This window comes from Salvelinus fontinalis, chromosome 15 (assembly GCF_029448725.1).
Source record: "Salvelinus fontinalis isolate EN_2023a chromosome 15, ASM2944872v1, whole genome shotgun sequence".
Lineage (NCBI taxonomy): Eukaryota > Metazoa > Chordata > Actinopteri > Salmoniformes > Salmonidae > Salvelinus > Salvelinus fontinalis.
In genome coordinates this window covers 47,627,384-47,654,068 of record NC_074679.1, presented here as the reverse complement: position 1 = coordinate 47,654,068, position 26,685 = coordinate 47,627,384, and the positions used below count along the sequence as shown (strand labels likewise).

The 26,685-nt window shown below is 44.0% G+C and overlaps 1 protein-coding gene across 1 annotated transcript in view; it reads right to left on the bottom strand.

Annotated features, from left to right (window-relative positions):
• Positions 1–955: 955 nt before the first annotated feature.
• The window catches only part of plekhh1 (pleckstrin homology domain containing, family H (with MyTH4 domain) member 1), a 64,872-nt gene continuing 39,142 nt past the window's right edge, over positions 956–26,685 (bottom strand). The window contains exons 16-31 of the mRNA XM_055864035.1: positions 23,994–24,155; positions 22,951–23,031; positions 21,002–21,181; positions 18,262–18,373; positions 17,784–17,896; positions 14,856–15,032; positions 14,546–14,643; positions 14,228–14,405; positions 13,880–14,035; positions 13,263–13,360; positions 12,952–13,093; positions 12,638–12,828; positions 12,301–12,430; positions 9,724–9,807; positions 7,896–8,042; positions 956–2,952 (exon numbers count right to left, since the gene is read on the bottom strand). Of these exons, the coding sequence (XP_055720010.1) occupies positions 2,752–2,952; positions 7,896–8,042; positions 9,724–9,807; positions 12,301–12,430; positions 12,638–12,828; positions 12,952–13,093; positions 13,263–13,360; positions 13,880–14,035; positions 14,228–14,405; positions 14,546–14,643; positions 14,856–15,032; positions 17,784–17,896; positions 18,262–18,373; positions 21,002–21,181; positions 22,951–23,031; positions 23,994–24,155 (2,250 nt within the window). The 3' untranslated portion in view covers positions 956–2,751. The remainder of the gene's footprint in view (positions 2,953–7,895; positions 8,043–9,723; positions 9,808–12,300; positions 12,431–12,637; positions 12,829–12,951; positions 13,094–13,262; positions 13,361–13,879; positions 14,036–14,227; positions 14,406–14,545; positions 14,644–14,855; positions 15,033–17,783; positions 17,897–18,261; positions 18,374–21,001; positions 21,182–22,950; positions 23,032–23,993; positions 24,156–26,685) is intronic.

Genomic DNA, 26,685 nt, shown 5'->3' with positions numbered 1-26,685 from the left:
ATAGGTTGGCTGAATCAAACAATGTAATGGAATGATACAAATGCAGGGAAGGGAACAAAAACTACATTAAAAGTTATATATAAATGCTTATTGCATAAGGCCGCTACTGATAGCGGCTAATAATATTTAATATAGCCTATAGCCTACACATTTAAGGAAACAGGAACATTTTACCCCCATGCATAGGTTCAAGGTCAGAAACACATAGACAGGTGCATAAAAAAGGGGAAAGTTCCATTTACACATGCGTAACTTGGGTCTGAATTTCCCCCATAGGGCCTAAAGCAAAAAATGCTATTTAAAATCATAAGGCTAAAATAGAGACAAACACATACGCAACGTTACGGAATGGCCAAACCGACAACAAGCTATGCTTCCAGCCTCTTCAACAGAGAGCAAAAACAATGACAAACAATTGTCTTTTTCCTAAGTTGGCAGTGTCCAGTCAATACAACAACAACAAAAATCCTATTAGAGTAACTACAAAAACATGAGGTTTTCAGAAATCATTCAATTAAAAGAGAAAGATTTATAGCAATGCTGTTGGCAGGAAAACATCATTACCACTTTGACCCGTTTGGATGAAGCAAATCAGAGCAACTACCATCCTAGCTACCAAACCCCAGCTAGGTCAACATACGCACAATGCATAGCCTTCTGTACATCACACTGGCACATTTGCCAATGTATGGGGATAGTTTGGGTGTAAAAAAACAAGATAAGAACAAGCGTATTGTATTCGCCAGTATGTTTGGAGTCTTTCAAAATGTTTCCTAGGTCAAAGCCATGCCAAATTCCATCATACTGTATATAAGCACTTTCAACGTCAACATATTTTCCAATCAGGCTATACATGTATGATTGTTTCCACATTGAGAAAGAATTACGGGGCGCAATGTCCCTTGAAAGTGGAATTGAAAATGTATCACACAAAACAGTTGTGTAGATTGTACGGTTTATTTGATTTAAGACACAGAATCTCATAACAGTTAAGCACATCGTATATAATCTGTTTCAATGACCTAACATCCCAAATTCACAAATCATACTGCATTCATACAGTGTAAAACTGTCAAGTTAAATTATTCAGCTACTTTAGACAAAGTCATTGTCAGTTTTGAATGTTTCAGTTGAAAACCCAACAGTTCTGCCAAACATAATTTACAGCATACAGAAAAAAGACACAAAATGCTGAAAATGAAATAAATAAGTACAAAAAACAAGTGGTTTGATCCAAAACAATTCAAGTCACTAATAACATTTGAATATCTGTAATCGTACCAGTCGTATGTGGCTGGACCTCTCCATGTAATCCGTCCTACCTGGCTGCGTTCTCATTACCTTCCATTGTATTGTATAGTCGTAGCGTTATTCGTTTACATTTGTGTTGCTGTTGCTGTTCCTGTCCATTAGTGTTCCGTATTATGTCATGTTCTATGTTTTGTGTGGACCCCAGGAAGAATAGCTGCTGCTTCTTCAGTAGGAACATGCCACCCAATGAGTTCATACATCTGACAGACACATCATACATTATATTCCATCTCTATTCTTCACTATAATCTTAAAAAAAGACTGATAACCATTATGTGGTCAAAATGGTTATAAAAACATTGCTTGGTCAGAATGGTACAATCATCACTTGTTTTTATACGCTATAGAGCTTTGATGGTTCCTCCTCAGGCCCTGGCCTGGTGTTTTCTAGAAAAGTCAAGACATTTTGTATAATTGTTTGATGAAAAAAAATCAAGTACAATTTGATTTCTCGTATATTATAATTATTTTGTACTGGTTTAATGTTAAATAACGTTAGTCCAATTCACATTAGGTACCAAAGAGCCAAAAGAAATCAACAGTATTTTCCTCTTTTTTTAAACAGCCTTTTTCCCTTAAAAAAAGACAGTGGATGCATTGCAAAGGGAGCCCTTTTCCCTATATAGTGCACTATAAAGGGAATAGGGTGCCATTTGGCATACACTGTCTGGAACAGACAAGGGTGGCGGTGTGGGAGAGTTAAGGTTTAAATGAGGGAGAAGCTGCCAGCTATTAAGGTTATTTCTCATGGTATAGATAATGGCCAGACTGCCAAGGTCAACAAGTTGTGTGTGTGTGTGTGTGTTGGTCCTTTATGCTGATCCCACACTGTAAATCTCCTTTTTCAAGGCTTAATTGTTTTTCAAATAGTCCCCAAACGTGTGCATATTTTTTGTAAATTTAGCAGAGGTGAACACTCTTTTTACAGGAATAAATACAACAATTTAAAGACTAAAACACAAACATTCGAAGAGCGACATCTTCATATGAACCACAAACGATATCCTCTCCCACTTCTTCCGACTAACTGTTAACCCTTTGATCTATTGTCCCTTCCACAAATGACGATCTCCCATTCATCGTGGTTAAACAGAAATGTCATATGTATATGCAACAGAATCCACTCCCGGCCAGAGGGAATGAGGGCAAAATAAAACAATGGCCATTTTCAGGTGTAACGTAATGTATATGGAGCAAAATATCTTCTGTACCACAACTCCCACAATACCCTGCAGTTTCTCAGTCCTGGATCATGTTCAGTAGGGTACACTGTCACAAAACCATTTGAAATGGAAAACAAAAATGAGCATTTCTTATTTGACAAGTCCAGGTATAGATCCTCCTTGTTTCAGTCAGTTTTCTTCCATTTATTAGCTAAGGAACATGACCCTGTTTTTCCAAAGATGCACTGGAACAGGGGGTTGATTGTGGTTTCTGTATTCACAGTAGAGTGGGTCCTTTGGTTGCGTAGGTCATGGAGGGAAAGTGTCTGCTATCCACGTCCCACATCTTCCCGGCCTCAGCACCATCCCCACGGGGCCCCAGAGGGGAGCAGGGTCCTGGGGACTGGTGCTGGGCCCCAGGGAGGACGGGGGTCCAGTAGTTAATATAGTTGGCCATTAACAGAGTCAACTCCAGGATCTGGGAGGAGAGAAGAGGGAGGGAGGACAGGAGGAGGAGACCGTGCAGGGGAGAGAGAGGAGGAGAGAGCAGAGGACAGAAGGAGAAGACGGGAGGGGAGAGGAGAGGAGAAGACAGAGTAAGGAGGGGGAAATTGTTTAACCATTTGAAATGATTGAATTTCATTTGATCCAAAGGAGCTGGATGCCCATTTGCTCACATTTAGAAGTTCAGTTTAAAGCCAATGAGAAAACCATAGAAATGACTTGATATTGAGCAACCTGTCATGAATACAGCAGGGCCTTATTAGCAAATTGACTCTACTGTATGCTTAGGCCAGGCATCAACCCAACACAGATTAACGACTGGTGGCTCAAGCCAAAATCACCTTTTAAAGTCAATTTCAGTGCACTGGTCATTTATTTGCGTTTCTATGAATCGCTCCCTTTGGCTCCTCTGAGCCAGAACAGATCAAATAAAATCGAGGATCAACCTGCTTTCTACATCTGCCCAAGGCAGTGGAGGGTAACCTTGCGATTATATCACGTAATATGAGATTTTATCCAAAGCTATTTAAGGTACAGTGATGTGATCCCTGTGGTAATTGAACCCATGACCCTGGTTGCTGCTTGTGGACCGCGCAACACAGCAGGAGCTCACCTCCTACTTTTCACACTGGCTTTCTGCACAGCAAGATCCTAATGACTGACTGAAAGTTGGCAGAGCTGTTGTGGTCCATGATGATAATTATCCACTAATTGTTTTCACTGACCACTTGCACTTGGCCAGAGGTAAAGCCAAACCTACGGTAAGTCTTACCTATAGAAATACACTGAACATTAATATAAATGCAACATGTAAAGTGTTGGTCCCATGTTTCATCAGCTGAAATAAAGTATCCCAGAAATGTTCCATATGCACAAAAAGCTTACTTCTCTCAAATGTTGTGCACAAATTGTGCATTTGTCCTTTGCCAAGAAAATCCATCCACCTGACAGGTGTGGCATATCAAGAAGCTGATTAAACAGCATGATCATTACACAGGTGCACCTTGTGCTGGGGACAAAAGGCCAATCTAAAATGTGCCGCATGGTGGCGGGGTGGTTATGGTATGGGCAGGCATAAGCTACGGACAATGAACACAATTGCAATTTATTCTATGGCAATTTGAATGCACAGCGATAGCGTGACGAGATCCTGAGGCCCGGTGTCGTGCCATTCATACGTCGCCATCACTTCATGTTTCAGCGTGATAATGCACAGCACCATGTCGCAAGGATCTGTACACAATTCCTGGAAACTGAAAATGTCCCAGTTCCTGTAGCGGTGCGTGTGTAAAATCACTGGGGAAGCCAACCCAGAGGAAAATCCATATTATAACCTATGTGTTGTGATAATTGCATTGCTTGCTCTATAACCTGTTCATTCATATGCCTTGCGACCGTGATATACACTACCGTTCAAAAGTTTGGGACACTTATAAATGTCCTTGTTTTTGAAAGAAAAGCACATTTTTGGTCCATTAAAATAACATCAAATTGATCAGAAATAGTGTAGACATTGTTAATGTTGTAAATTACTATTGTAGCTGGAAACGCCTGATTTTTAATGGAATGTCTACATAGGCATACAGAGGCCCATTATCAGCAACCATCACTCCTGTGTTCCAATGGCACGTTGTGTTAGCTAATCTAAGTTGATCTTTTTAAAAGGATAAGTGATCATTAGAAAACCCTTCTGCAATTATGTTAGCACAACTGAAAACTGTGTCCTGATTAAAAAAAGCAATAAAACTGGCCTTTTTTTTTTTAGACTAGTTGAGTATCTGGAGCATCAGCATTTTTGGATTCGATTACAGGCTCAAAATGTCCAGAAACAAAGATTTTCTTCTGAAACTCGTCAGTCTATTCTTGTTCTGAGAAATGAAGGTTATTCCGTGCGAGAAATTGCTAAGAAACTGAAGATCTTGTACAATGTTGGGTACTACTCCCTTCACAGAACAGCATAAACTGGCTCTAACCAGAATAGAAAGAGGAGTGGGAGGCCCCGGTGCACAACTGAGCAAGAGGACAAGTACATTAGAGTGTCTAGTTTGAGAAACAGACGCCTCACAAGTCCTCAACTGGCAGCTTAATGAAATACCCGCAACAGTGAAGAGGTGACTCCAGGATGCTGGCCTTCTAGGCAGAGTTGCAAAGAAAAAGCCATATCTCAGACTGGCCAATAAAAATAAAAGATTAAGATGGGCAAAAGAACACGGACACTGGACAGAGGAAGATTGGAAAAAAGTGTTATGGAAAGACAAATCTAAGTTTGAGGTGTTCGTATCACAAAGAAGAACATTTGTGAGACGGGCAGAAAAAATGAAAAGATGTGTGGTTGACGCCATCTGTCAAGCATGGTGGAGGCAGTGTGATGGTCTGGGGGTGCTTTGGTGGTGGTAAAGTTGGAGATTTGTACAGGGTAAAAGGGATCTTGAAGAAGGAAGGCTATCACTCCATTTTGCAACATCATGCCATACCCTGTGGACGGCGCTTAATTGGAGTCAATTTCCTTCTACAACAGGACAATGACCCAAAGCACAGCTCCAAACTATGCAAGAACTATGTAGGGAAGAAGCAGTCAGCTGGTATTCTGTCTATAATGGAGTGGCCAGCAGTCACCCGATCTCAACCCTATTGAGCTGTTGTGGGAGGTGCTTCAGGAAGCATGGGGTGAAATCTCTTCAGATTACCTCAACAAATTGACAACTAGAATGCCAAAGGTCTGCAAGGTTGTAATTGCTGCAAATGGAGAATTCTTTGACGAAAGCAAAGTTTGAAGGATACAATTATTATTTCAATTAAAAATCATTATTTATAACCTTGTCAACGTCTTGACTATATTTCCTATTCATTTTGCAACTCATTTCATGTATACATTTCTAAGTGACCCCAAACTTTTGAACAGTAGTGTATAGTCTAATAGGCCGACACAATAAGAAGACAGACACAGTGGCAGAATAAATTCAACCACAACAATGTAACACACAGTTACATGACATACAGCATGGTCAAGCATGTTAATGTTTCCGACATTTCAGACCACTAAACAACTAACGTTATTGATTTAGCAAGTCGCAAAGAAAACAGGAGCTGCCTCCACTATTCCAGCACCATTTCAACATCATCAAATCATCTCTGCTTAGTCGAATACAGTGACAACTAAAAGATACCAAAAACAATTTAGTCCAATCAACGTAAGCTAAATATGACGTGGCTGTCCATGTTTCTGATTTCTGTGTGCATTCGTGTAAGTAGAAAATAACATATCGACCGACCCTACTTGTAGAGAAACGCCAAGGCTTTCATGTTGACGAAACGGTCTCTATCACTCTGTCACACAGTACACGCTTTTATTTTTTATTTTTATCGAAGGCTACCTGGCAAAAATGTTTGGTCGATAGCCTAACTTCCTTTCATGGGCAACGTTAGCGTTTGCCTTCTACATCTAGCTACATATTGAACTTCCATCCTCTCAGGCCAGGGGCACAATGTATGAATTTATGATTGAATCAGAATTACCATTATAATCATTGGCCAGTATGGAGAATTAGTAAATCCAAATCCCTATCTCCATCTATGGCTAATTTAGGAAAGGGACAATTTTAGCTGGCTGGCTAGCTAGCCACTGGAGGACAACAACACAACGAGCTGCAACAGTTCAAGTTGTTTCTGTCAACGACGTATGCTCTCGATGCAATGTGATAGGAGTTACGTCAAATCCAAACTGGCTTGCCTTGACACTTATTTTTGGTGGGCCAGGACCATTCACAGTTGAGCTCACTCAGTTTAGCTCAACACTGATTGGGTATTATTTTATACTTTATTTGTCAAGGGATCCCAAATGCTCGCTGGCTTCCCTTGCATTCAATGCTACGGGTGGCAACAATGTCATACTCATTATGACCAGACCGCATCAGATAGATGGCCTACACATACAGAAACAGAGGGGCGCTGTTTTGCTCAGTCGGATGCTTTCTCCGGTGAGATACATTCAGACATTCAGAATTTAAGGGAAATTATGAACCACGGGGAGACGAAAGATTAATTATTTGGTACATTTTGGGGGGAAGCCTGGCTTCCCTTGGCATCCATGAATACAAACCACTACCCAGTTTTTCCATAGCCTGCATACTCGCCAGAAATGTCACCCATTGAGCACGATTGGGATGCTCTGGATCGACAGCGTGTTCTAGTTCCCGCCAATATCCAGCAACTTCGCACAGCCATTGAAGAAGAGTGGGACATTCCACAGGCCACAATCAACAGCCTGATCAATGCTGCATGAGGCAAATGGTGGTCACACCTACTTTTTCTAAAGGTATCTGTGACCAACAGATGCATATCTGTATTAACAGTCATGTAAAATCCATAGATTAGGGCCTAATGCATTAACTTCAATTGGCTGATTATCTTAACTGTTACTCAGTAAAATATTTGAAATTGATGCATGTTGCGTTTATATTTTTGTTTATTATAGAATGAAATAGAATATATAATGTTTTTATGGCCTTGCCTTGAGTTAAGACATACTGGAGACTAGGTAACCTTACCTTGGGTTTAGCAATAGAGACGACTAGGTAACTTTACCTTGGGTTTAGCCATAGAGACGACTAGGTAACTTTACCTTGGGTTTAGCCATAGAGACGACTAGGTAACTTTACCTTGGGTTTAGCCATAGAGACGACTAGGTAACTTTACCTTGGGTTTAGCCATAGAGACGACTAGGTAACTTTACCTTGGGTTTAGCAATAGAGCCGACTAGGTAGCTTTACCTTGGGTTTAGCCATAGAGACGACTAGGTAACTTTACCTTGGGTTTAGCAATAGAGACGACTAGGTAACCTTACCTTGGGTTTAGCCATAGAGACGACTAGGTAACCTTACCTTGGGTTTAGCCATAGAGACGACTAGGTAGCCTTACCTTGGGTTTAGCCATAGCGAAGACCAGTTTCTCCACACTCTTCTTCCCTCCACCCTGCTCTTTGGTCTGGCTCACTACCACCATCAGGTCGTCACGGCAACCGCCAAAGGTGATCACTGATTGGTAGGAGTACATGACCAGAAGGTGCTGTAAAGGAATGGATGATTTATTTCAGTTGTTTAAATACAGTACCAGTCAAAAGTTTGGACATACCTACTCATTCCAGGGTTTTTCTTAATTTGTACTATTTCCTACATTGTAGAATAATAGTGAAGACATCAAAACTATGAAATAACACATATGGAATCATGTAGTAACTATTAAAGTGTTAAACAAATCAAAATATATTTTAGATTCTTCTAAGTAGCCACCCTTTGCCTTGATGACAGCTTTGCACACTCTTGGCATTTGTTGTCTTCACTATTATTCTACAATGTAGAAAATAGTCAAAAGAAAAGAAAAGCCCTTGAAGTAGGTGTGTCCAAACTTTTGACTGGTACTGTATGTATGTGAATAGGAAAACAAATTGTACCCTTTTGACTTTGATGGCTCTGATCTTTTCACGTTTGGTTTGTTCGGTTCAGTAGTGTAAGAAGCCGTTAAAGGAAAATACCACTCAAAAACAATATTTTGGTATTTGTTTAATTAGTCCACTGTTGATACGGTCCCAAAATGACGATGCAAAACACATCATACTGTGACACTTTCTGTATTTTGAAAGTTGATTGCTGACATGCAAAACATTTTGGGACTGTATCAACAGTGGACTAATGAAACAAGTACCAAAAGATAGTTTTTGACTGGAATTTTCCTTTAAGTAATCTGTCTCATCTCTCTTCCTGGTACAAGCCAGAGGATCCTTTCTATGGGAATTGGCTTCTTGTTATTGTTTTCTCAAGAGGCAAATTGAGCATGAACCATTGAAGCAGCCAGACATCATTTCTAATGCTTTATTGTGTTTTTTCCTTATTTTCTCCCTAAGAACTAGTAAATGTATTGGAGCATGAAAGGACGCCATACCAGAAATGACAGAGGAATACGACTAAGATAATTATAGTGTTTTAACATTGTTTATATCTCAGTCAGCATTTTGATCTCTGGGTAGACCCAGATCTGGTTTCATATACTATTTGAAATCTTTCAAATACTTTGGCCCTTTTCTCTAGACTGCCTGGAGAACCAGATGGGTGGGATTTGCACTTTTGGGTCATTTTTATTGGTTTTATAAACCCAGGCAAGGTTAATCAAGCCCAGCTTAAGTATTTCAAATGCTTTCAAATAGTATTTGAATTGAACCCATGTCTGGTAAAACTGTAAGCCAGCAGTTTCTGTTTCCCTGTGGGGATCTGGTGTTTCAAACGCTGCAGTAGAAAATCATTCCAGACCAGTAGATCAACAAGCTTCTGCCCCTGTGGTCTGGCAACAGGCAGACTGGTAAAGAGAGAAGAGAAACCCCAAACCTTAAGTGCTCCGAATCTAAGCTAAGATTGTGCCCGATTAAAAAAGGAATTAGAGAATACCAAACCATACAACTTTGGTTGGATTCTGAAAGGTTGTTGTCTTAAAAAAAAAAAGTGTAATGAAGGTAATTAATGGTTGAAATATGATGTCATTATCTGTTCAAGAGCTTTCTTCTGACGGTGGTCCTCTGACCACCGACTGTAGGTATTGAATCAACGAAACACGCCCCCCCTTGTGGCCACTTTTAGTACCAGTAATGCCACATGGTTGGATTTTGACTCGCATGCATACTGTTAATAATCCCTTATTCCATGGTAAATGAGCTAATGAAGCAGACATATAAACATGTAGATGAACAGACACTTACCATGGTATAGTCAAGCACACACAGTCCATCCTCATTGACGGCTAGCCAAACCTGGGGCTGCTCCACAGACGAGGGAGGTATAGGCTGCAGACAGAGACGGAGGAGAGACGCAGGTGGTATACAGAGACAGTAGGTCAAGCGTAAAGTTTTTTATGTCACGTGCACAAGTACAGTGAAATGCCTTTCTGGCAATCTAAAACCAAACAACGCAGCAATCAATTTCAATGTAGCACTAAAGATAACATAAGGTAGAACAAAAACACACAAGAAATAAAAATAAGAAGAACACGAGAAAGCAAGAAGCTACACTACATGACCAAAGGTATGTGGACACCTGCTCATTGAACATCTCATTCCAAAATCATGGCTATTAAAATGAAGTTGGTCTCCCCTTTGCTGCTATAACAGCCTCCACTCTTCTGGGAAGGCTTTTCCACTAGATGTTGGAACATTGCTGCGGGGTCTTGCTTCCATTCAGCCACAGGAGCATTAGTGAGGTCGGGCACTGATGTTGGGCCATTAGGCCTGGCTCACGGACGGCGGTCCAATTCACCCCAAGGGAATTGGAAACACAGAATCGTCTAGAATGTCATTGTATGCTGTAGCGTTAAGGTTTCCCTTCACTGGAACTAAGGGGCCTAGCCCGAACCATGAAAAACAGCCCCGGACCATTATTCATCTTCCACCAAACTTTACAGTTGACTATGCATTGGGGCAGGTAGTGTTCTCCTGGCATCCGCCAAACCCAGATGGTGAAGTGTGATTAGTTTCCACCACTCCAGAGTTCAATGGCGGCGAGCTTTACACCACTCCAGCCAATGCTTGGCATTGCGCATGGTGATCTTAGGTTTGTGTGCGGCTGCTCGGCCATGGAAACCCATTTCATGAAGCTCCCGACGAACAGTTGTTGTGCTGACGTTCCTCCCAGAGGCAGTTTGGAACCTGGTAGTGAGTGTTGCAACGGAGGACAGACGATTTTAACGTGCTACGAGCTTCAGCACTCTGCGGCCCTGTTCTGTGAGCTCATGTGGCCAACCACTTTGCAGCTGAGCAGTTAGACGTTTCCACTTCTAGACGGTCCCTAGATGTTTCCACTTCACAATAACAGCACTCACAGTTGACTGGGGCAGCTCTAGCAGGGCAGAAATTTTACTAACTGACTTGTTGGAAAGGTGGCATCCTATGAAAGTGCCATGTTGAAAGTCACTGAGCTCTTCTACTGCCAATGTTTGTCTATGGAGATCGCATGGCGGTGTGCTCGATTTTATACACCTATCAGCAACGGGTATGGCTGAAATAGCCGAATCTACTAACTTGAAGGGGTGTCCAAATACCTTTGTATATATAGTGTATATACAAGGTCAGTTCCAGTACCATATTTACAATGTGAAGGGATACTGGAGTGATAGAGGTAGATACTGTATGTTTTGGGGTAAGGTGACTAGGCATCAGGATATATGATAAACAGAGTAGCAGCAGCGTAAATTATAATTGTATGTGAGTGTGTGTGCATGTGTGTAGAGTCAGTATAAATGTGTGTGCATGTTATGTGTGTGTTGGAGTGTCAGTGTGTGTGAGTCCTGTGAGTATGCATAGAGAATAAAGTACAAGGGTCAACTCAGACAGAGGGTAGTGCGTACGGCCCAGTACATCACTGGTGCCAAGCTTCCTGCCATCCAGGACCTCTATACCAGGCGGTGTCAGAGGAAGGCACTAAAAGTTGTCAAAGACTCCAGCCTCCCTAATCATAGACTGTTCTCTCTGCTACTGCACGGCAAGCGGCACCGGAGCGCCAAGTCTAGGTTCAAGAGGCTTCTAACCAGCTTCTACCCCCAAGCCATAAGACTCCTGAACATCTAATCAAATGGCCACCCAGACTATTTGCTTTGCCCCCCCCCCCTCCCCCCCTCTTTTACACCACTGCTACTCACTGTTGTGATCATCTATGCATAGTCACTTTAAATACTCTACCTACATGTACATACTACCTCAACTAACCGGTGCCCCCGCACATTTACTCTGTATCGGTACCCCCCTGTATATAGTCTCGCTATTGTTATTTTACTGCTGCTCTTTAATTACTTGTTACTTTTATTTTTTATTCTTATCCGTATTTTTTAAAACTGCATTGTTGGTTAGGGGCTCGTAAGTAAGCATTTCATTGTAAGGTCTACACCTGCTGTATTCGCGCGTATGTGACTAATCAAATTTGATGGTCCGTGCAGCCGTTCTGTTAGCTATTGAGCAGATTTATGGCTTGGGGATAGAAGCTGTTCAGGAGCCTGTCGGTGTCAGACTTGATACACCGGTACCGCTACATATATATCGGTGCTACTAACGGTTTCAATAGGAATGGGCTATTGGCTGGGTAAATACTGAAACACTTGGCCTTCCAAAAAGAGGAAAGAGGACAGAAACATGTATTTGATTATAGAGAGACCTTCCAAGTCACTGGAGACACAGATTCAGCAAAAGCTGGAAACATACAGTACAGACACACTATGTTGGACACTTGCAGTAGAATACACATTCAGGAACGCGGTAGAGGTTGTTCAGTCTACTTGCATCCCCACTTACCTTAGCACTGAAGAGCTTGGCACCGAACAACGGCCACTTCCTAGCGACGGTCAAGTAGATTCTGACACACTCTGAGGCACTGCAGCCACGTAGGACCGACCACTTAGTGGCCAGGCGCTCTGATAGGTCTCTGAGGGGAGTTGAAGGAATAATTAGTCTGTCTGTGTCTGTATAGGTATCTTTATCTGAGTATAATGCGTGCACGTGGCCAGTATTGCCCGAGTTGTCCAATGCTGCAGTCCTGTTAAAAGCGGTTGGGGTAGAAGCCTGTGTCTTACTTTATCTGTGTGTGAGGGTAATGCATCACCTGAGCTGGTCGTGCGTATGGGCGTATTACCTGAATTGGTCCATGGTGCAGTCCTGTTTGTAGCGTTTGGGGTAGAAGCGCTCCAGGGCCTGTACGAGGATCTGTTGGGTTTTGGGATGAGGGGAGTTGCAGCTAGGGGAGATCTGTTGGGCTTTAGGCTGAGGAGGGGAGCTACTGCTGGGGGAGAAGGGGGCCGGACGGTCCAGGTCACCATGTTCAACCTGGGGAGGGAGAGGGTGTGATTTGTAATAAAAACAAAATTGTAGTCAATTGAATTGACTACAAAAAAAAAAAAACTTTGGCAGTTCCCATAATGCCCCTCTCCTTACCAAAGCAGTACTAACCTGAGCCATGAGAGCAGCCACTTCCAGAGCCAACTCCTTGTTGATGGGGAAGTGTCCCTGGTGGACCTCGTCATTCACCTGGTATGCTAGCAGGAGGCGCTCACGGTCCGTTTCCCCTTTAGCCTGGGCCCGGAAACACAACCTACACCACAGATATCACAATGGTTAACGTGTGATGTGTATGTCACTGAGTCATACGTTGTTCGTAAAAATCCAATCAAAAGTCCGCTGGTCTGCACCTCGTCATCCATTTTGGGTGTCTTCAGCTCAACAATGAACACATCAAGGAACTAAAACAAGTTAAAGTCTACCTGCTCTTGTATGTCAGACGGACGATGCGTGTCCCCTCATATTTCCCAGGATGCAGTTCTTTCAGGGCCTGTTCCCACTTGGAGATGACATCACAGATCTGTTGGCAGAGGTGAGAGATAAAAGATCAATTAGTTAATTGTCTTCTACTTTGGAGCCAGGAGTTTTCCTGACCATGCAAACTGACCGGGCAGACCCATTGACATAGATAGAACACTCATTACGGATAAAACCTGTTACAACATGGACATTGCCATTGAGTGCTTCCACCATTTTAAAGTAGTCACGTGGGTGGGGATTCCTACGAGTTGGGCGCAATCAGCCAACGAAGAAGAAGACAATTGACTACTTTACAATGGAGATATCCTCAATGGCGCTGCCCATACTGTCACAGATGCTATAATGGCACAGATAAAAAGATGAGTCCTCTATCTCTACGGGCCGACCCTGCTCTCTTGTACATTATTCCCTGTTCCCTGTTCTGATTCCAGTCTACCCGTCTGTTTACTGCCTTATACTTAGTTGCGGGGACTAAAAGGTTTGATTGCGTGGTACTGGAACAACTGCCACAATGCATCTGCAGGTATATAATCATAAGAGTATGTTAGTCCACACTGACCTTGACGCTGGGCTGTAGGCAGTGCTCCAGGTCTTTCCCCGAGGGGTCGTCAGTGAAGAGGGCGAAGCCAGACAGGTGTGGTTTCCTCATGCCCACCCTCTGGGCCAGGGTGCTCAGGAACTCGTCTACCGTGGTGGAGCCATCGAAGCCTACCACCTAGAGGACGGGAGAGGAGAGTGTGACTTCTTAAATGATTTGGGTGTAACAGAAAGTGTGCTTATTCATAGTTTATTGACCATTGGTCTGCACTTTGCCGACTTTTTGTGTGTGCCTCTCCATCTTCCCGACTTGGTAGGTGTTTGATTGTTCGCGTGCTAGTTGGTTGCGTGTCTGTGTTTAGTGGGTTACCTGGTAGGCGTTGTTCATAAAGTGGACAGGGATGCTGAAGGGTAGTGAGTGGTGGTAGGGATTCCTGAGTAGGATGGACAGGATCTCCATACGGGACGGTTTGGCCTCTCGCTCCCCGTTCTGTAGGGTACGCTCCACAGACCTCTGACAGTACACTGCATACTTCCCCACCTCACTCCTACAGACACACACACACACACACACACAGGGTCATCAACAATGATCCTACTATTCTGTAGTTGGATTATCTTTGACGGTGGGTTATCATTAATCGATTGGTTTGTGTGTGTGTGTGTGTTCGTGCATCGCTGTGTGTACCTGGGGTCTGCATGACGCTGCAGATACTGTCTGAGGTACCACAGGAAGTGTTGCTGAGGCAGAAAGAGAGCCACACACACAGACAACAGCTGCCAGCACTGAGGAGAGGAGAACACACTATTCACAACAACTCATACAACACTAAAGCAACCAAGCGTGACATTTAACAAGTGACAGGAAGATCTGCTCACCAGAACCAAACTGTGCTAACTCTAATTTTCTTACCAGATGGTGCTTTTCGACACACAGTGGATGTGTAACCAGGCCAGCCATGCTGAGTAGTGGAAAGGGGTACCAGTCTCTAACATACCTGAGTGAGGGAGTAGTTGTGTGGCGTGCGTCGGTTGGTCTGCTTGATCAGCTGACAGTACATCTCGTTCTGGAGCTCGGAGTGCGTCAGGCACACCTGCAATGCATTCTGGGCAAGGGATGTGTGGTAGTCGATGGAGGGAGACTCGACCAGCACATTGATGAATAGCTGACAGGACTGAAGGAGGGATAAAGAGGATAAAGAAGGTTTTACTTGCAATGATTGTGATACATGTAAACTCAGCAAAACAACAAACGTCCTCTCACTGTCAACTGCGTTTATTTTCAGGAAACTTAACATGTGTAAATATTTGTATGAACATAACAAGATTCAACAACTGAGACATAAACTGAACAAGTTCCTCAGACATTGAATAATGTATCCCTGAACAAAGGTGGGGGGGGGTCAAAATCAAAAGTAACAGTCAGTATCTATCTGGTGTGGCCACCAGCTGCAGTGTATCTCCTCCTTATGGACTACACCAGATTTGCCAGTTCTTGCTGTGAGATGTTACCCCACTCTTTCACCAAGGCACCTGCAAGTTTTCGAACATTTCTGGGGGGAATGGCCCTAGCCCTCACCCTCCGATCCAACAGGTCCCAGACGTGCTCAATGGGATTGAGATCAAGGGCTCTTTGCTGGCCATGGCAGAACACTGACATTCCTGTCTTGCAGGAAATCACGCACAGAATTAGCAGTATGGCTGGTGGCATTGTCAGGATGAGCCTGCAGGAAGGGTACCAAATGAGGGAGGAGGATGTCTTCCCTGTAACGCACAACATTGAGATTGCCTGCAATGACAAAAATCTCAGTTCGATGATGCTGTGACACACCGCCTCAGACCATGACGGACCCTCCACCTCCAAATCGATCCCACTCCAGAGTTCAGGCCTCGGTGTAACACTCATTCCTTCGACGATAAACGTGAATCTGACCATCACCCCTGGTGAGACAAAACCGCGACTCGCCAGTGAAGAGCACTTTTTGCCAGTTCTGTCTGGTCCAAGCGACGTTGTTGCCAGTGATGTCTGGTGAGGACCTGCCTTACAACATGCCTACAAACCCTCAGTCCAGCATCTCTCAGCCTATTGCGGACAGTCTGAGCACTGATGGAGGGATTGTGCGTTCCTGGTGTTACTCGAGCAGTTGTTGTTGCCATCCTGTACCTGTCCCGCAGGTGTGATGTTCGGATGTACCGATCCTGTACAGGTGTTGTTACACGTGGTCTGCCACTGCGAGGACGATCAGCTGTCTGTCCTGTCTCCCTGTAGCGCTGTCTTAGGCGTCTCACAGTACGGACATTGCTATTTATTGCCCTGGCCACATCTGCAGTCCTCATGCCTCCTTGCAGCATACCTAAGGCACGTTCACACAGGTGAGCAGGGACCCTGGGCACCTTTCTTTTGGTGTTTTTCAGAGTCAGTAGAAAGGCCTCTTTAGTGTCCTAAGTTTTCATAACTGTGACCTTAATTGCCTTCCGTCTGTAAGCTGTTAGTGTCTTAACGACCGTTCCACAGGTGCATGTTCATTCATTGTTTATGGTTCATTGAACAAGCATGGGAAACAGCGTTTAAACCCTTTACAATGAAGATCTGTGAAGTTTTTGGGATTTTTATCTTTGAAAGACAGGAAACCTGGGGTCTGCATGCCTGAAAAAGGGACGTTTCTTTTCTGCTGAGTTTATGTGTTGAGAAAAAATATAATCAATGTATTTAAGGGTATAAGTTTAAGCAAGGGGTAGAATCGGTAGTCTTGAGCACATAATGAGTAGTTATTTTGGATGTATTTTAAGAAGGTTGATTTGTAGATCAGTGGCTCTGTGCAGTCAGACTGCGATGTCAATCTAAAACACCTGCAATGATATGTCAGCGTAATACCACCTTCCTACCAGCAGGTGGAGGCAAATACATACGGTTGTGAGACTACCCAACTCAGGTAGAAAAATTGTAATGAAACATGCAGCAACATGATGGTGTTTCCTACTTGGAGACCGATTACTATTCTAATTAAACCAAGTCAGGATGTAGCCGTCAAACAAGCCTGTCATGTCATGGCTGGAGGGCAACAAGAGAATGTTCACCGTCAGGATCAAGGCACTGTATAAATGAATATTGTGAAAATGAAAGAGCCTTTCACTAACCCAGTCATGTCAGATCAGGGACTATACTTCAAAGATGGGGAGGACAGAAGAGAAGGGTGCATGTTCAAAGTATTTGAACAGGAACAGAGACTTTAAAGGGTTGCGAGTGAGCTCAATTAATCCATTCCTCTATATATGGAACACCAAATCAGACAAAGCCACCCGAAATGTGGGGCAGAGGGAAAGCTCAGTAAAGCATAGAGAGAAGGGGAGGGGGGAGGCGGACTGGGCGGCCGGGTTGAAAAGAGAGGAACAGGATACATCAAGATCAAGGTCCATCCTCCTCCAGATCCACTTTATTACCCCAGTCCCTGTCCCACTCCCTTCTCCCAGCTCCTTCTCACATTCACCGTGCTGCCTGTCTGTCACACTCCCTCCTCATTCTATTACATCCATCTACCGCCCAACAAGGACAAGTACAAGAAGAAAGGTTTGATTCAATCAGATGAGATGATCACCCCCATTACCTCTCTTCCATACTTCTAATGAGCTCTAAGACCCCCTGCCGTGAGGCTTTGATCTCTGAGCGACGGTAGCGTAGAGGGGCATGGAGTAGGGGGGGGAGGGGGGGGGGCAAGAGAAGAAAAGGAGGGATGCCTCAAACAGACAGACAGAAGGGCTGGGGGCCTCAGTCAGAGCAGTAGACATGAATGCAGCCGGGAGAGGAGAACGAGAGAGGGATGTGAAGAAATACAAAGGAAGAGAACGTAAAGGGACTCAAAGAAAGGACGTGAAGGAAGTTGAAGCAAAGGAGAGGATGAGAGAGAGGGAGAGATGAAGGGACCAACCTTGAAGAGTTTGAGGGCTTCAGTCTGCAGAGCTTCAGAGGGGAGAGTGGTGAGAGGGGAGCGCAGGCCGTCTTTACAGAAACATAGAACCCCACTCCTCCACAACGCAGAGTCTGAGAGAGAACACAATCACACACACACACACACACACACAGATTGGGTTACAAACTCAAGTGGTGCGACAGCTGACCAGGAACAGCCCAACTAGAGGCCAGTCATAAACACTGTCTGCAGATTGAAGACTGGATCAAGAGGTTTCAGTAGTCAGTCCTCCTGGTTGCAAATAACATTAAAGAGCCCCTGACTAAATCTGGATCCTCGGCATCTGATACAGATCTTTTAAGGTATTCCTAGTCAACTGTTGTTAGTCAGTAGCCCTCTCGTGTGTCATATTTTGTGATGTCAGACATACAGACGGATTGACTGGATGGCTGACTGACCGACTGACTGATTGATTTGGTGACTGTAGATGTCTTACCTGGGTCACCGTCTACGTCCAGTAGGTTCCCGACTAACTGCTCGTACTCTGTGCCCACCTTGAAGCTGGCACTGCTGCCTGCTGCCACCGCCAGATGATACAGCCAGGTGTCCTGGACAGGAACGAATGGGAAATAATGGAGATAGGTAAGTGCCAAGATGTGACTGTGTATTATATTTCGACAATAAGGCCGGAGGGGATGTGGTATATATTGCCAATATACCATGGTTAAGGGCTGTTCTGGATACAGCCCTTAGTCGTGGTATTTGGCTATAGACCACAAACCCCCGAGGTGCCTTATTGCTATTATAAACTGGTTACCAATGTAATTAGAGCAGTAAAAATAGAAGTTTTGTCATCGCCATGGTATACGGTCGGTTATACCGCGGTTGTCAGCCGTTCAGGGCTCGAACCACCCAGTTTATAATATTGAGGTAGCTAACTGCCAAAATGAACTGCCTGAATGACTACCGCCCCGTAGCACTCACGCCTGTAGCCATGAAGTGCTTTGAAAGGTTGGTAATGGCTCACATCAACACCATCATCCCAGAAACCCTAGACTCACACAAATTTGCATACCGCCCCAACAGATCCAAAAATGATGCAATCTCTATTGTACTCCAAACAGCCCTTTCCCACCTGGACAAAAGGAACACTTACGTGAGAATGCTATTTGTTGACTACAGCTCAGTGTTCAACAACATAGTGCCCTCAAAGCTCATCACTAAGCTAAGGACCCTGGGACTAAACACCTCCCTCTGCAACTGGATCCTAAACTTCCTGGCGGGCCGTCCCCAAGAGGTAAGGATAGGTAACAACACATCTGCCATGCTGATCTTCAACACGGGGCCCCTCAGAGGTGCGTGCTCAGTCCCCTCCTGTATTCCCTGTTCATCCACGACTGCATGGCCAGGAACGACTCCAATACCATCATTAAGTAAAATGTATATAGGTTCAGAAATGTTGTGAAATAGCACAGTTACAAATAGAAATCAAACTGGATGGACATCAAAAATAGAGGGAGGATTAAAAACAAACAAAATATAACTATTGTAAAATAGATTGTGTCTGTAAAATGTGTATAAGATGTATAAACTGAAGGTAGAAGCCTACGTGTTTATTAGTTTACTCCAATTGGGGGAAGGGTGGTAGGGTTTGCAGGGAATAATAAAGGTATATTCTTAAAAAAGTATGTATATCTATATAGGTATGTGTATATGTGTATATGTATGCATAAGTGCATGTGTATGGATATATATATTTACCCCCCAAAAAATTGTCAACAAAACGTCGGTAGGCCTGATCACCGACAATGATCAGACAGCCTATAGGGAGGTCACAGACCTGGCAGTGTGGTGCCAGGACAACAAGCTCTGCCTCAATGTCAGCAAGACAAAAGAGCTGATTGTGGACTACAAGAAAAGGAGGGCTGAGCACCCCCCATTCTCATCGACGGGGCTATAGTGGAGCAGGTTGAGAGCTTCAAGTTCCTTGGTGTCCACATCACTAACACGTTATCATGACCCAAACACACCAAGACAGTCGTGAAGAGGGCACGACAACGCCTATTCCCCCTCAGGAGACTGAAAAGATTTGGCTTGGGTCCTCAGGTCCTCAAAATGTTCCACAGCTGCACCATCGAGAAAATCCTGACGGGTTGCATCACTGCCTGGTATGGCAACTGCTTGGCCTCCGACTACAAAGCACGATAGAGGGTAGTTAGTTCGTACGGTCCAGTACATCACTAGGGCCAAGCTTCCTGCCATCCAGGACCCCTATACCAGGCGGTGTCAGAGGAAGGCCCAAAAAATTGTCAGACTCCAGCCACCCTAGTCATAGACTGTTCTCTCTGCTACTGCACGCAGTACCGGAGCGCCAAGTCTAGGTCCAAAAGGTTCCTTAACAGCTTCTACGCCCAAGCCATAAGACTGCTAAACAGCTAATCAAATCGCTACCCGGACTATTTGCAGTTACCCCCTTTTCTACTCTGCTGCTACTCGCTGTTTATTATCTATGCATAATAACTTTACCCCTACCTACCTGTACATATTAACTCAATTACCTTGACTAACCTGTACCCCCGCACACTGACTCGGTATCAGTACACCCTGTATATAGCTTTGTTATTGTTATTTTATTGTGGTACTTTTTAAACTTTAATACATTTTATTTTTTATAAATGTTTTGAGCAACTATTTTCTTACTTTTCAAACAATGCTGCATTGCTGGTTAAGGGCTTGTAAGTAAACTTGTCACGCACGGTAAGGTCTACACTGTTGTATTATAACATTTCATTTGATTTGTCTGTGGATTGCGATTTACATTTGAGTATAGTTTCCTGTTTACAAATATTGTGAGTTGCACTGTACTTATTTACATAGTACTGGGACTTATCTATCTCCATAGGAAGAGGCCATAGGTTAGGGTTAGTGTGGAGTTATAAGTACTGTACCTTCTCTTACTTGGCGCCTATGAGCATGTAGGTGAGGGGGTGCGTGGGTAATGTAGTTTTAGAGTGCTGCACATTCTGTTGCTTGGTACCTATGAGCAGGTAGGTGAGGGGGAGTATGGGTTGTGTAGTTTTAGAGTGCTGTACCTTCTCTTGCTTGGTACCTATGAGCATGTAGATGAGGGGGTGCGTGGGTAATGTAGTTTTAGAGTGCTGCACATTCTGTTGCTTGGTACCTATGAGCAGGTAGGTGAGGGGGAGTATGGGTTGTGTAGTTTTAGAGTGCTGTACCTTCTCTTGCTTGGTACCTATGAGCAGGTAGGTGGGGCTCTGCTCTCTGGGGTGCACCACTAGCGTACAGTGGGACGACAAGAAGCCACGCCCACTGGCCTCGTAGTCCTCGTCCGAGTCACATGACCTGTCCACCTCTTCCACCGCCGCCTCGCGCATCCGCAGCTGGCCTAGGGGGAGCTGACACGCACACACATTTAGGGAATATATTCACATATGATATAGAGCAGAGCCAACCAAACTAGGGTGATGTCTGATTTGGCCCGTCAGGACCACTATGGGGCCCCCGACCCAAAAATAAATACATTTGATTGTGCATCAGCAGTGTTCCTCATGTTATGTCAGTCACTGAAGTGTCAATCAATTAGCCCATGTCAGCTAACATGTTCTAGATAAGTTAGTCTAGCCAGCTATCTAAGCCTTGTAGTAATCATGTCTGAATTACTGACCGGGCACCCAAGGCATGTGCCCAGGGTCCCTGACCTCCAGGGGACCCCCCATTGATTTTGTTAGTCACTCTCACTCAGGTATCATTTGAACATGGCATAAGTCATGGGAAAATATGTAGAAATGCAGGGAATTAGCATCAAAAGTGCAAAAACAAAACTCCATCCCGTGGGAAAATATGTGGAATTGCAGGACATTAAAGGTGCTACACATAGGATTGTTTAGAATTTTTTGCATTTCAGAACATGTCCATAATATATCTGCAGTAATAGTGGAATGATAGTGTTTCACAGTATAACTTAGCCGCCATTGTTGTGATTGACTGGCATATTCGCCTATTGATTTCTCCCGCCGGAGTGGCATCTGTTGTCAAAATGGGAAAGCTGTTCTGACTTTGTGGCTGTGTTATCTAGTGGAAATCACTGTCATTTCCTGGTTGCTAGAATTCTAAGCATTTCGCTCAATTTCAGTTTATGTGAGAGAAAAAAACAAGCACTGAATATTTAACCTCATTTAACCTCTGAATCAGAGAGGTGCGGGGGCTGCCTTAATCAACATCCACGGCATCAGCGCCCAGGGAACAGTGGGTTAACTGCTTTGCTCAGGGATTTGATCCAGCAACCATTTTGGTTTCTGGCCCAGAGCTCCTACCCGCCAGGCTACCTGCCATATTATCTAAACCGCTTTAAAATATATTTTCAACAACTAAAATATTGTTTTTAAAGCTGTTTGAAGCTGGTGTACCAAAACTGCCTCAAACAACTGTAATAACATATTTGTTTTGTTATTGGAAAGATATTTCACAGCGTTTTAAACAGTACAATGATTCCTTACACTATTCAGTGCTTGTTTTCTCACAAACTGAAATTGAGTGAACAGTGTAGAATTTTAGCAGCCAGGAAATGACCAGGAGATTGTCACTAGATAACCCAGCCACAAAGTCAGAACGGTTTCCCATTTTGACAACAGATGCTGCTCCCGCGAGATAAATCAATAGGCGAATCACAACACTGGCGGTTAAGTAATACTGTGAAACACTATCATTCCACTATTAGCGGCAGATATATTATGGACATTTTCTGAAATTACAATGCAAAAAATTATGCAAAATCCTATGTGTAACACCTTTAACTTTAAAGCTACAGTTGTTTTTCGTTTTATGAACATAGAAACTTGGTTGCTGTTTCTATGCTATAATTGTAAAAATTTGAATAAATCTTTAATACTGGTAATCAGAATGTGTTGTTAGGTGTCAAAATATATGGCTACAATTTGATTAATGTTTTTATGATTACATTTAAAAAACTATTGATTCAAGACCCTAAAAAGCTATTGCTTACCTTTTTATTTTTCTGAATAAATGTGTAGAAATATTTTGCTTACCCTTTATTGTTCGGCCTGCGTCCCACCAAGCCCAAAAATGTGTGCACCCCTGATATAGAGACTGGCAACAATTGAGGACACATGAGGGTAAGTTTAGCAGGAGAAAAGGAAGGGAGTACCTTGTCATCCTGGTTCCTGTAGTAATAAAACACCTTGCTGACCAGAGAACACCACACCAGCTTAGAGTGACCATGCTTCACCTAGAGAAAGATAAAAAGAGAGCGAGGAGAAAGTTTGAGGGTAATACACTCATTACCACTGACTGTATCACATATTTCTCATTTGAACACCAGGTGGCACTAGAGAGTGGGTGTGTATGTGCTGTCTGTGGATTTCTGGCCACATGTCATCATGACTCATAATCCCAGCTGTACATCTCTTTGTCAGGGTCAAAGGTCAAATATGCAGCGAGAGAGGTCGTGAACCAGCAGTGCATCACTATAGAGCTCTGAGGTGTATAACGTCATAGTGTAGAGATCAAAGCCTCTTTAAAGGAAGAGTAGAGGGAGGTTTCATCTGTCAGTCAGCCGTAACAGGCACCCTTCTGATGTTAGAAGGTTGCCACGCCCCCTGTACTAACCATACTGACAGATACACCTCAGTGGAGAGAGACAAGAAAGAGCCAGAGGGGGATGGAGTGAAAGGGGGGATATCACTCAAACATTCCATCATCCCCTGACCAGTAAGGGGTGCTAACCGTAGCCGTGTCCCAACGCAAATTATCTTTCCAGGAATCTGCCGAAAGTGAAAGACTTCTGTCAAACTGACTTGCAGTCTAAAGAATGGTTAGTTTAAACTTTCCCGTGTCCTAATATGATACATATGGTTGATATAACAGGTCTCTATATTGGGCGAGAATAGCTGTATTGTTCTGCAATGCCTTTGAAATAAGGGTTGTCCTTCCATGGAAAAGACGAGTTAAAAGCTTCCGTGACAACTGTGTGTTTGAAAGGATCGCCTGAGCAAGGCTGTGTCCAGAATCTGTGATCCACAAATCATCCTGCTTACATCCCAACGAACCACCCATTATGTGATCAAGATAAGTCATTCTGTACCTCGCCTTGCTCAAGCCAATCCCCTTAAACATGCTGTCTGTTTCTCATCTCCATAACCCTCATATCTTAGGCCCAACCTCCAGCCTAGTGATGCATTGACCCCTGACCTTAGTGAGCCAGCCCCTCACGGTGGGTTTGGCTCCAGTGGTCTCCATTGGGACGGGGCTGCTGGCCTGGACCTTGAGAATGTTCTGTAGAACTCTGATCCACTCCTCCAAGATGTTGGGAGAGTCAGCCGTCAGGTAGAACGTCTTCTTCTCCGTTATCAACTGATTAGAACAGGAGATGGAGAAAATATGAGAGAAATGCATTATTGAGTGTGAAAGCATGCCTGTGAAAGTGTGCCTGTGCAAGCAGACAGACACGTACATGTAAGCAAGCACACACACACACACACACACACACACACACACACACACACACACACACACACACACACACACACACGCACACACACACACACACAAATCATATCAAATACAATTTTACTTGTCACATGCTTCATAAACAACAGGTGTGGACTAACAGTGAAATACTTACTTACGGGCCCTTCCTAACAATGCAGAGAGAAAGGAAATAGATCAATAATAAAAAAAGTTAAACACGTAATAATAAAAGTAATAATAAATACAAAATTAGTAATGATAACTTGGCTATATATAACGGGGTACCAGTAGAGTCGACGTGCAGTGGTACGAGTTAATTGAGGTAGATATGTACATATACCTAGGAATAAAGTGACAGATAATAAACATTAGCAGCAGCGTATGTGATGAGTCAAAAAAAGTTAGTGCAAAAAGGGTCAATGCAGATAGTCCAGGTAGCTATTTGGTTAACTGAAGCTGTTTAGGTTCCTGTTGATTCCAGAATTGGTGCATCGGTACTGCTTTCCAAGATGACAGTATATGACTAGGGTGGCTGGGGTCTTTGACACTTTTTAGGGCCTTCCTCTGACACCACCTGTTATAGAGGTCCGGGATGACAGGGAGCTTGGCCCCAGTGATGTACTGGGCCGTCCGCACTACCCTCTGTAGCGCCTTGCGGTTGGATGCCGAGCATTTGCCGTACCAAGAGGTGATGAAGCCAGTCAAGATGCTCTCAATGGTGCAGCTGTAGAACGTTTTGATGCCAAATCTTTTCAGCCACCTGAGGGGTAAGAGGCATTGTCGTGCCCTCGTCACGACTGTGTTGGTATGATCATGATAGATCCTTAGTGATGTGGACACTGAGGAACGTGAAGCTCTCAACCTGCTCCACTACAGCCCCGGAGGTGCTCAGCCCTCCTTTTCTTGTAGTCCACAATCAGCTCTTTTGTCTTGCTGACATTGAGGCAGAGGTTGTTGTCCTGGCACCACACTGCCAGGGGTCTGTGACCTCCTCTCTATTGACTGTCTCATCGTTGTCGGTGATCAGGCCTACCACCGTTGTGCCATTGACAAACTTAATGGTGGTGTTGGAGTTGTGCACGGCCATGCAGTCGTGGGTAAACAGGGAGTACAGGAGGGGAATAAGCATGCACCCCTGAGGGGCCCCCGTGTTGAGGGTCAGCGTGGCGGATGTGCTGTTGCCTACCCTCACCACCTGGGGGCGTCGCGTCAGGAAATCCACGATCCAGTTGCAGAGGGAGACGTTCAGTCCCAGGGTCCTTAGCTTAGTGATGAGCTTGGAGTTGAACGCTGAGCTGTAGTCAATGAATAGCATTTTCACATAGGTGTTCCTTTTGTCCAAGTTGGAAAGGGCAGTGTGGAGTGCAATAGAGATTGCATCATCTGTGGATCTGTTGGGGCGGTATGTGAATTTGAGTGTGTCTAGGGTGTCTGGGATGATGGTATTGATGTGATCCATGACCAGCCTTTCAAAGCACTTCATGGCTACAGATGTGAGTGCTATGTGGTGATAGTAATTTAGACAACTTGGCGTTTTTGGGCACAAGGACTATGATGATCTGCTTCAAACATGTTGGTATTACAGACTGGGTCAGGGAGAGGTTGAAAGTGTCAGTGAAGATGCTTGACAGCTGGTCAGTGCATGCTCTGAGTATGCACCCTGATCCAGCCTTGTGAATGTTAACCTGTTTAAAGGTCTTACTCACATTGGCTGCGGAAAGCGGGATTATAAAATCGTCCAGAACAGCTGGTGCTGTCATGCATGGTTCAGTGTTGCTTGCTTCGAAGTGAACATAGAATGCATTGAGCTTGTCTGGTGGGCTCGCGTCACTGGGCAGCTCGCGGCCGGGTTTTCCTTTGTAATCCGTGATAGTTTGGAAGCCCAGCCACATTTGGGCTGGGCTTGGTTCGATGGTTCATCGGAAGGCATAGTGGGATTTCTTTAAAGCGTGCGGGTTAGTGTACCGCTCCTTGAAAGCGGCAGCTCTAGCCTTTAGTTCAGTGCGGATGTTGCCTGTAATCCATGGCTTCTGGTTGGGATATGTACAAACGGTCACTGTGGGGATGACATCATCAACTCACTTATTAATGAAACCGGTGACTGATGTGGTAAACTCCTCAATGCTATCGAATGAGTCCCGGAACATATTCCAGTCTGTGCTTGCGAAACAGTCCTGTAGCTTAGCATCCGCTTCATCGGACCACTTCTGTATTGAGCGCGTCACTGGTGCTTCCTGTTTGAGATTTCCTTTTAAGCAGGAATCAGGAGGATAGAGTAATGGTCAGAGCTTTGTATGCATGGCTGTGTGTGGAGTAGAGGTGATCTAGAGTATTTTTCGCCTCTAGTTGCACAGGTGACATGCTGGTAGAAATGAGGTAAAACGGATTTAAGTTTTCCTGCATTAAAATCACC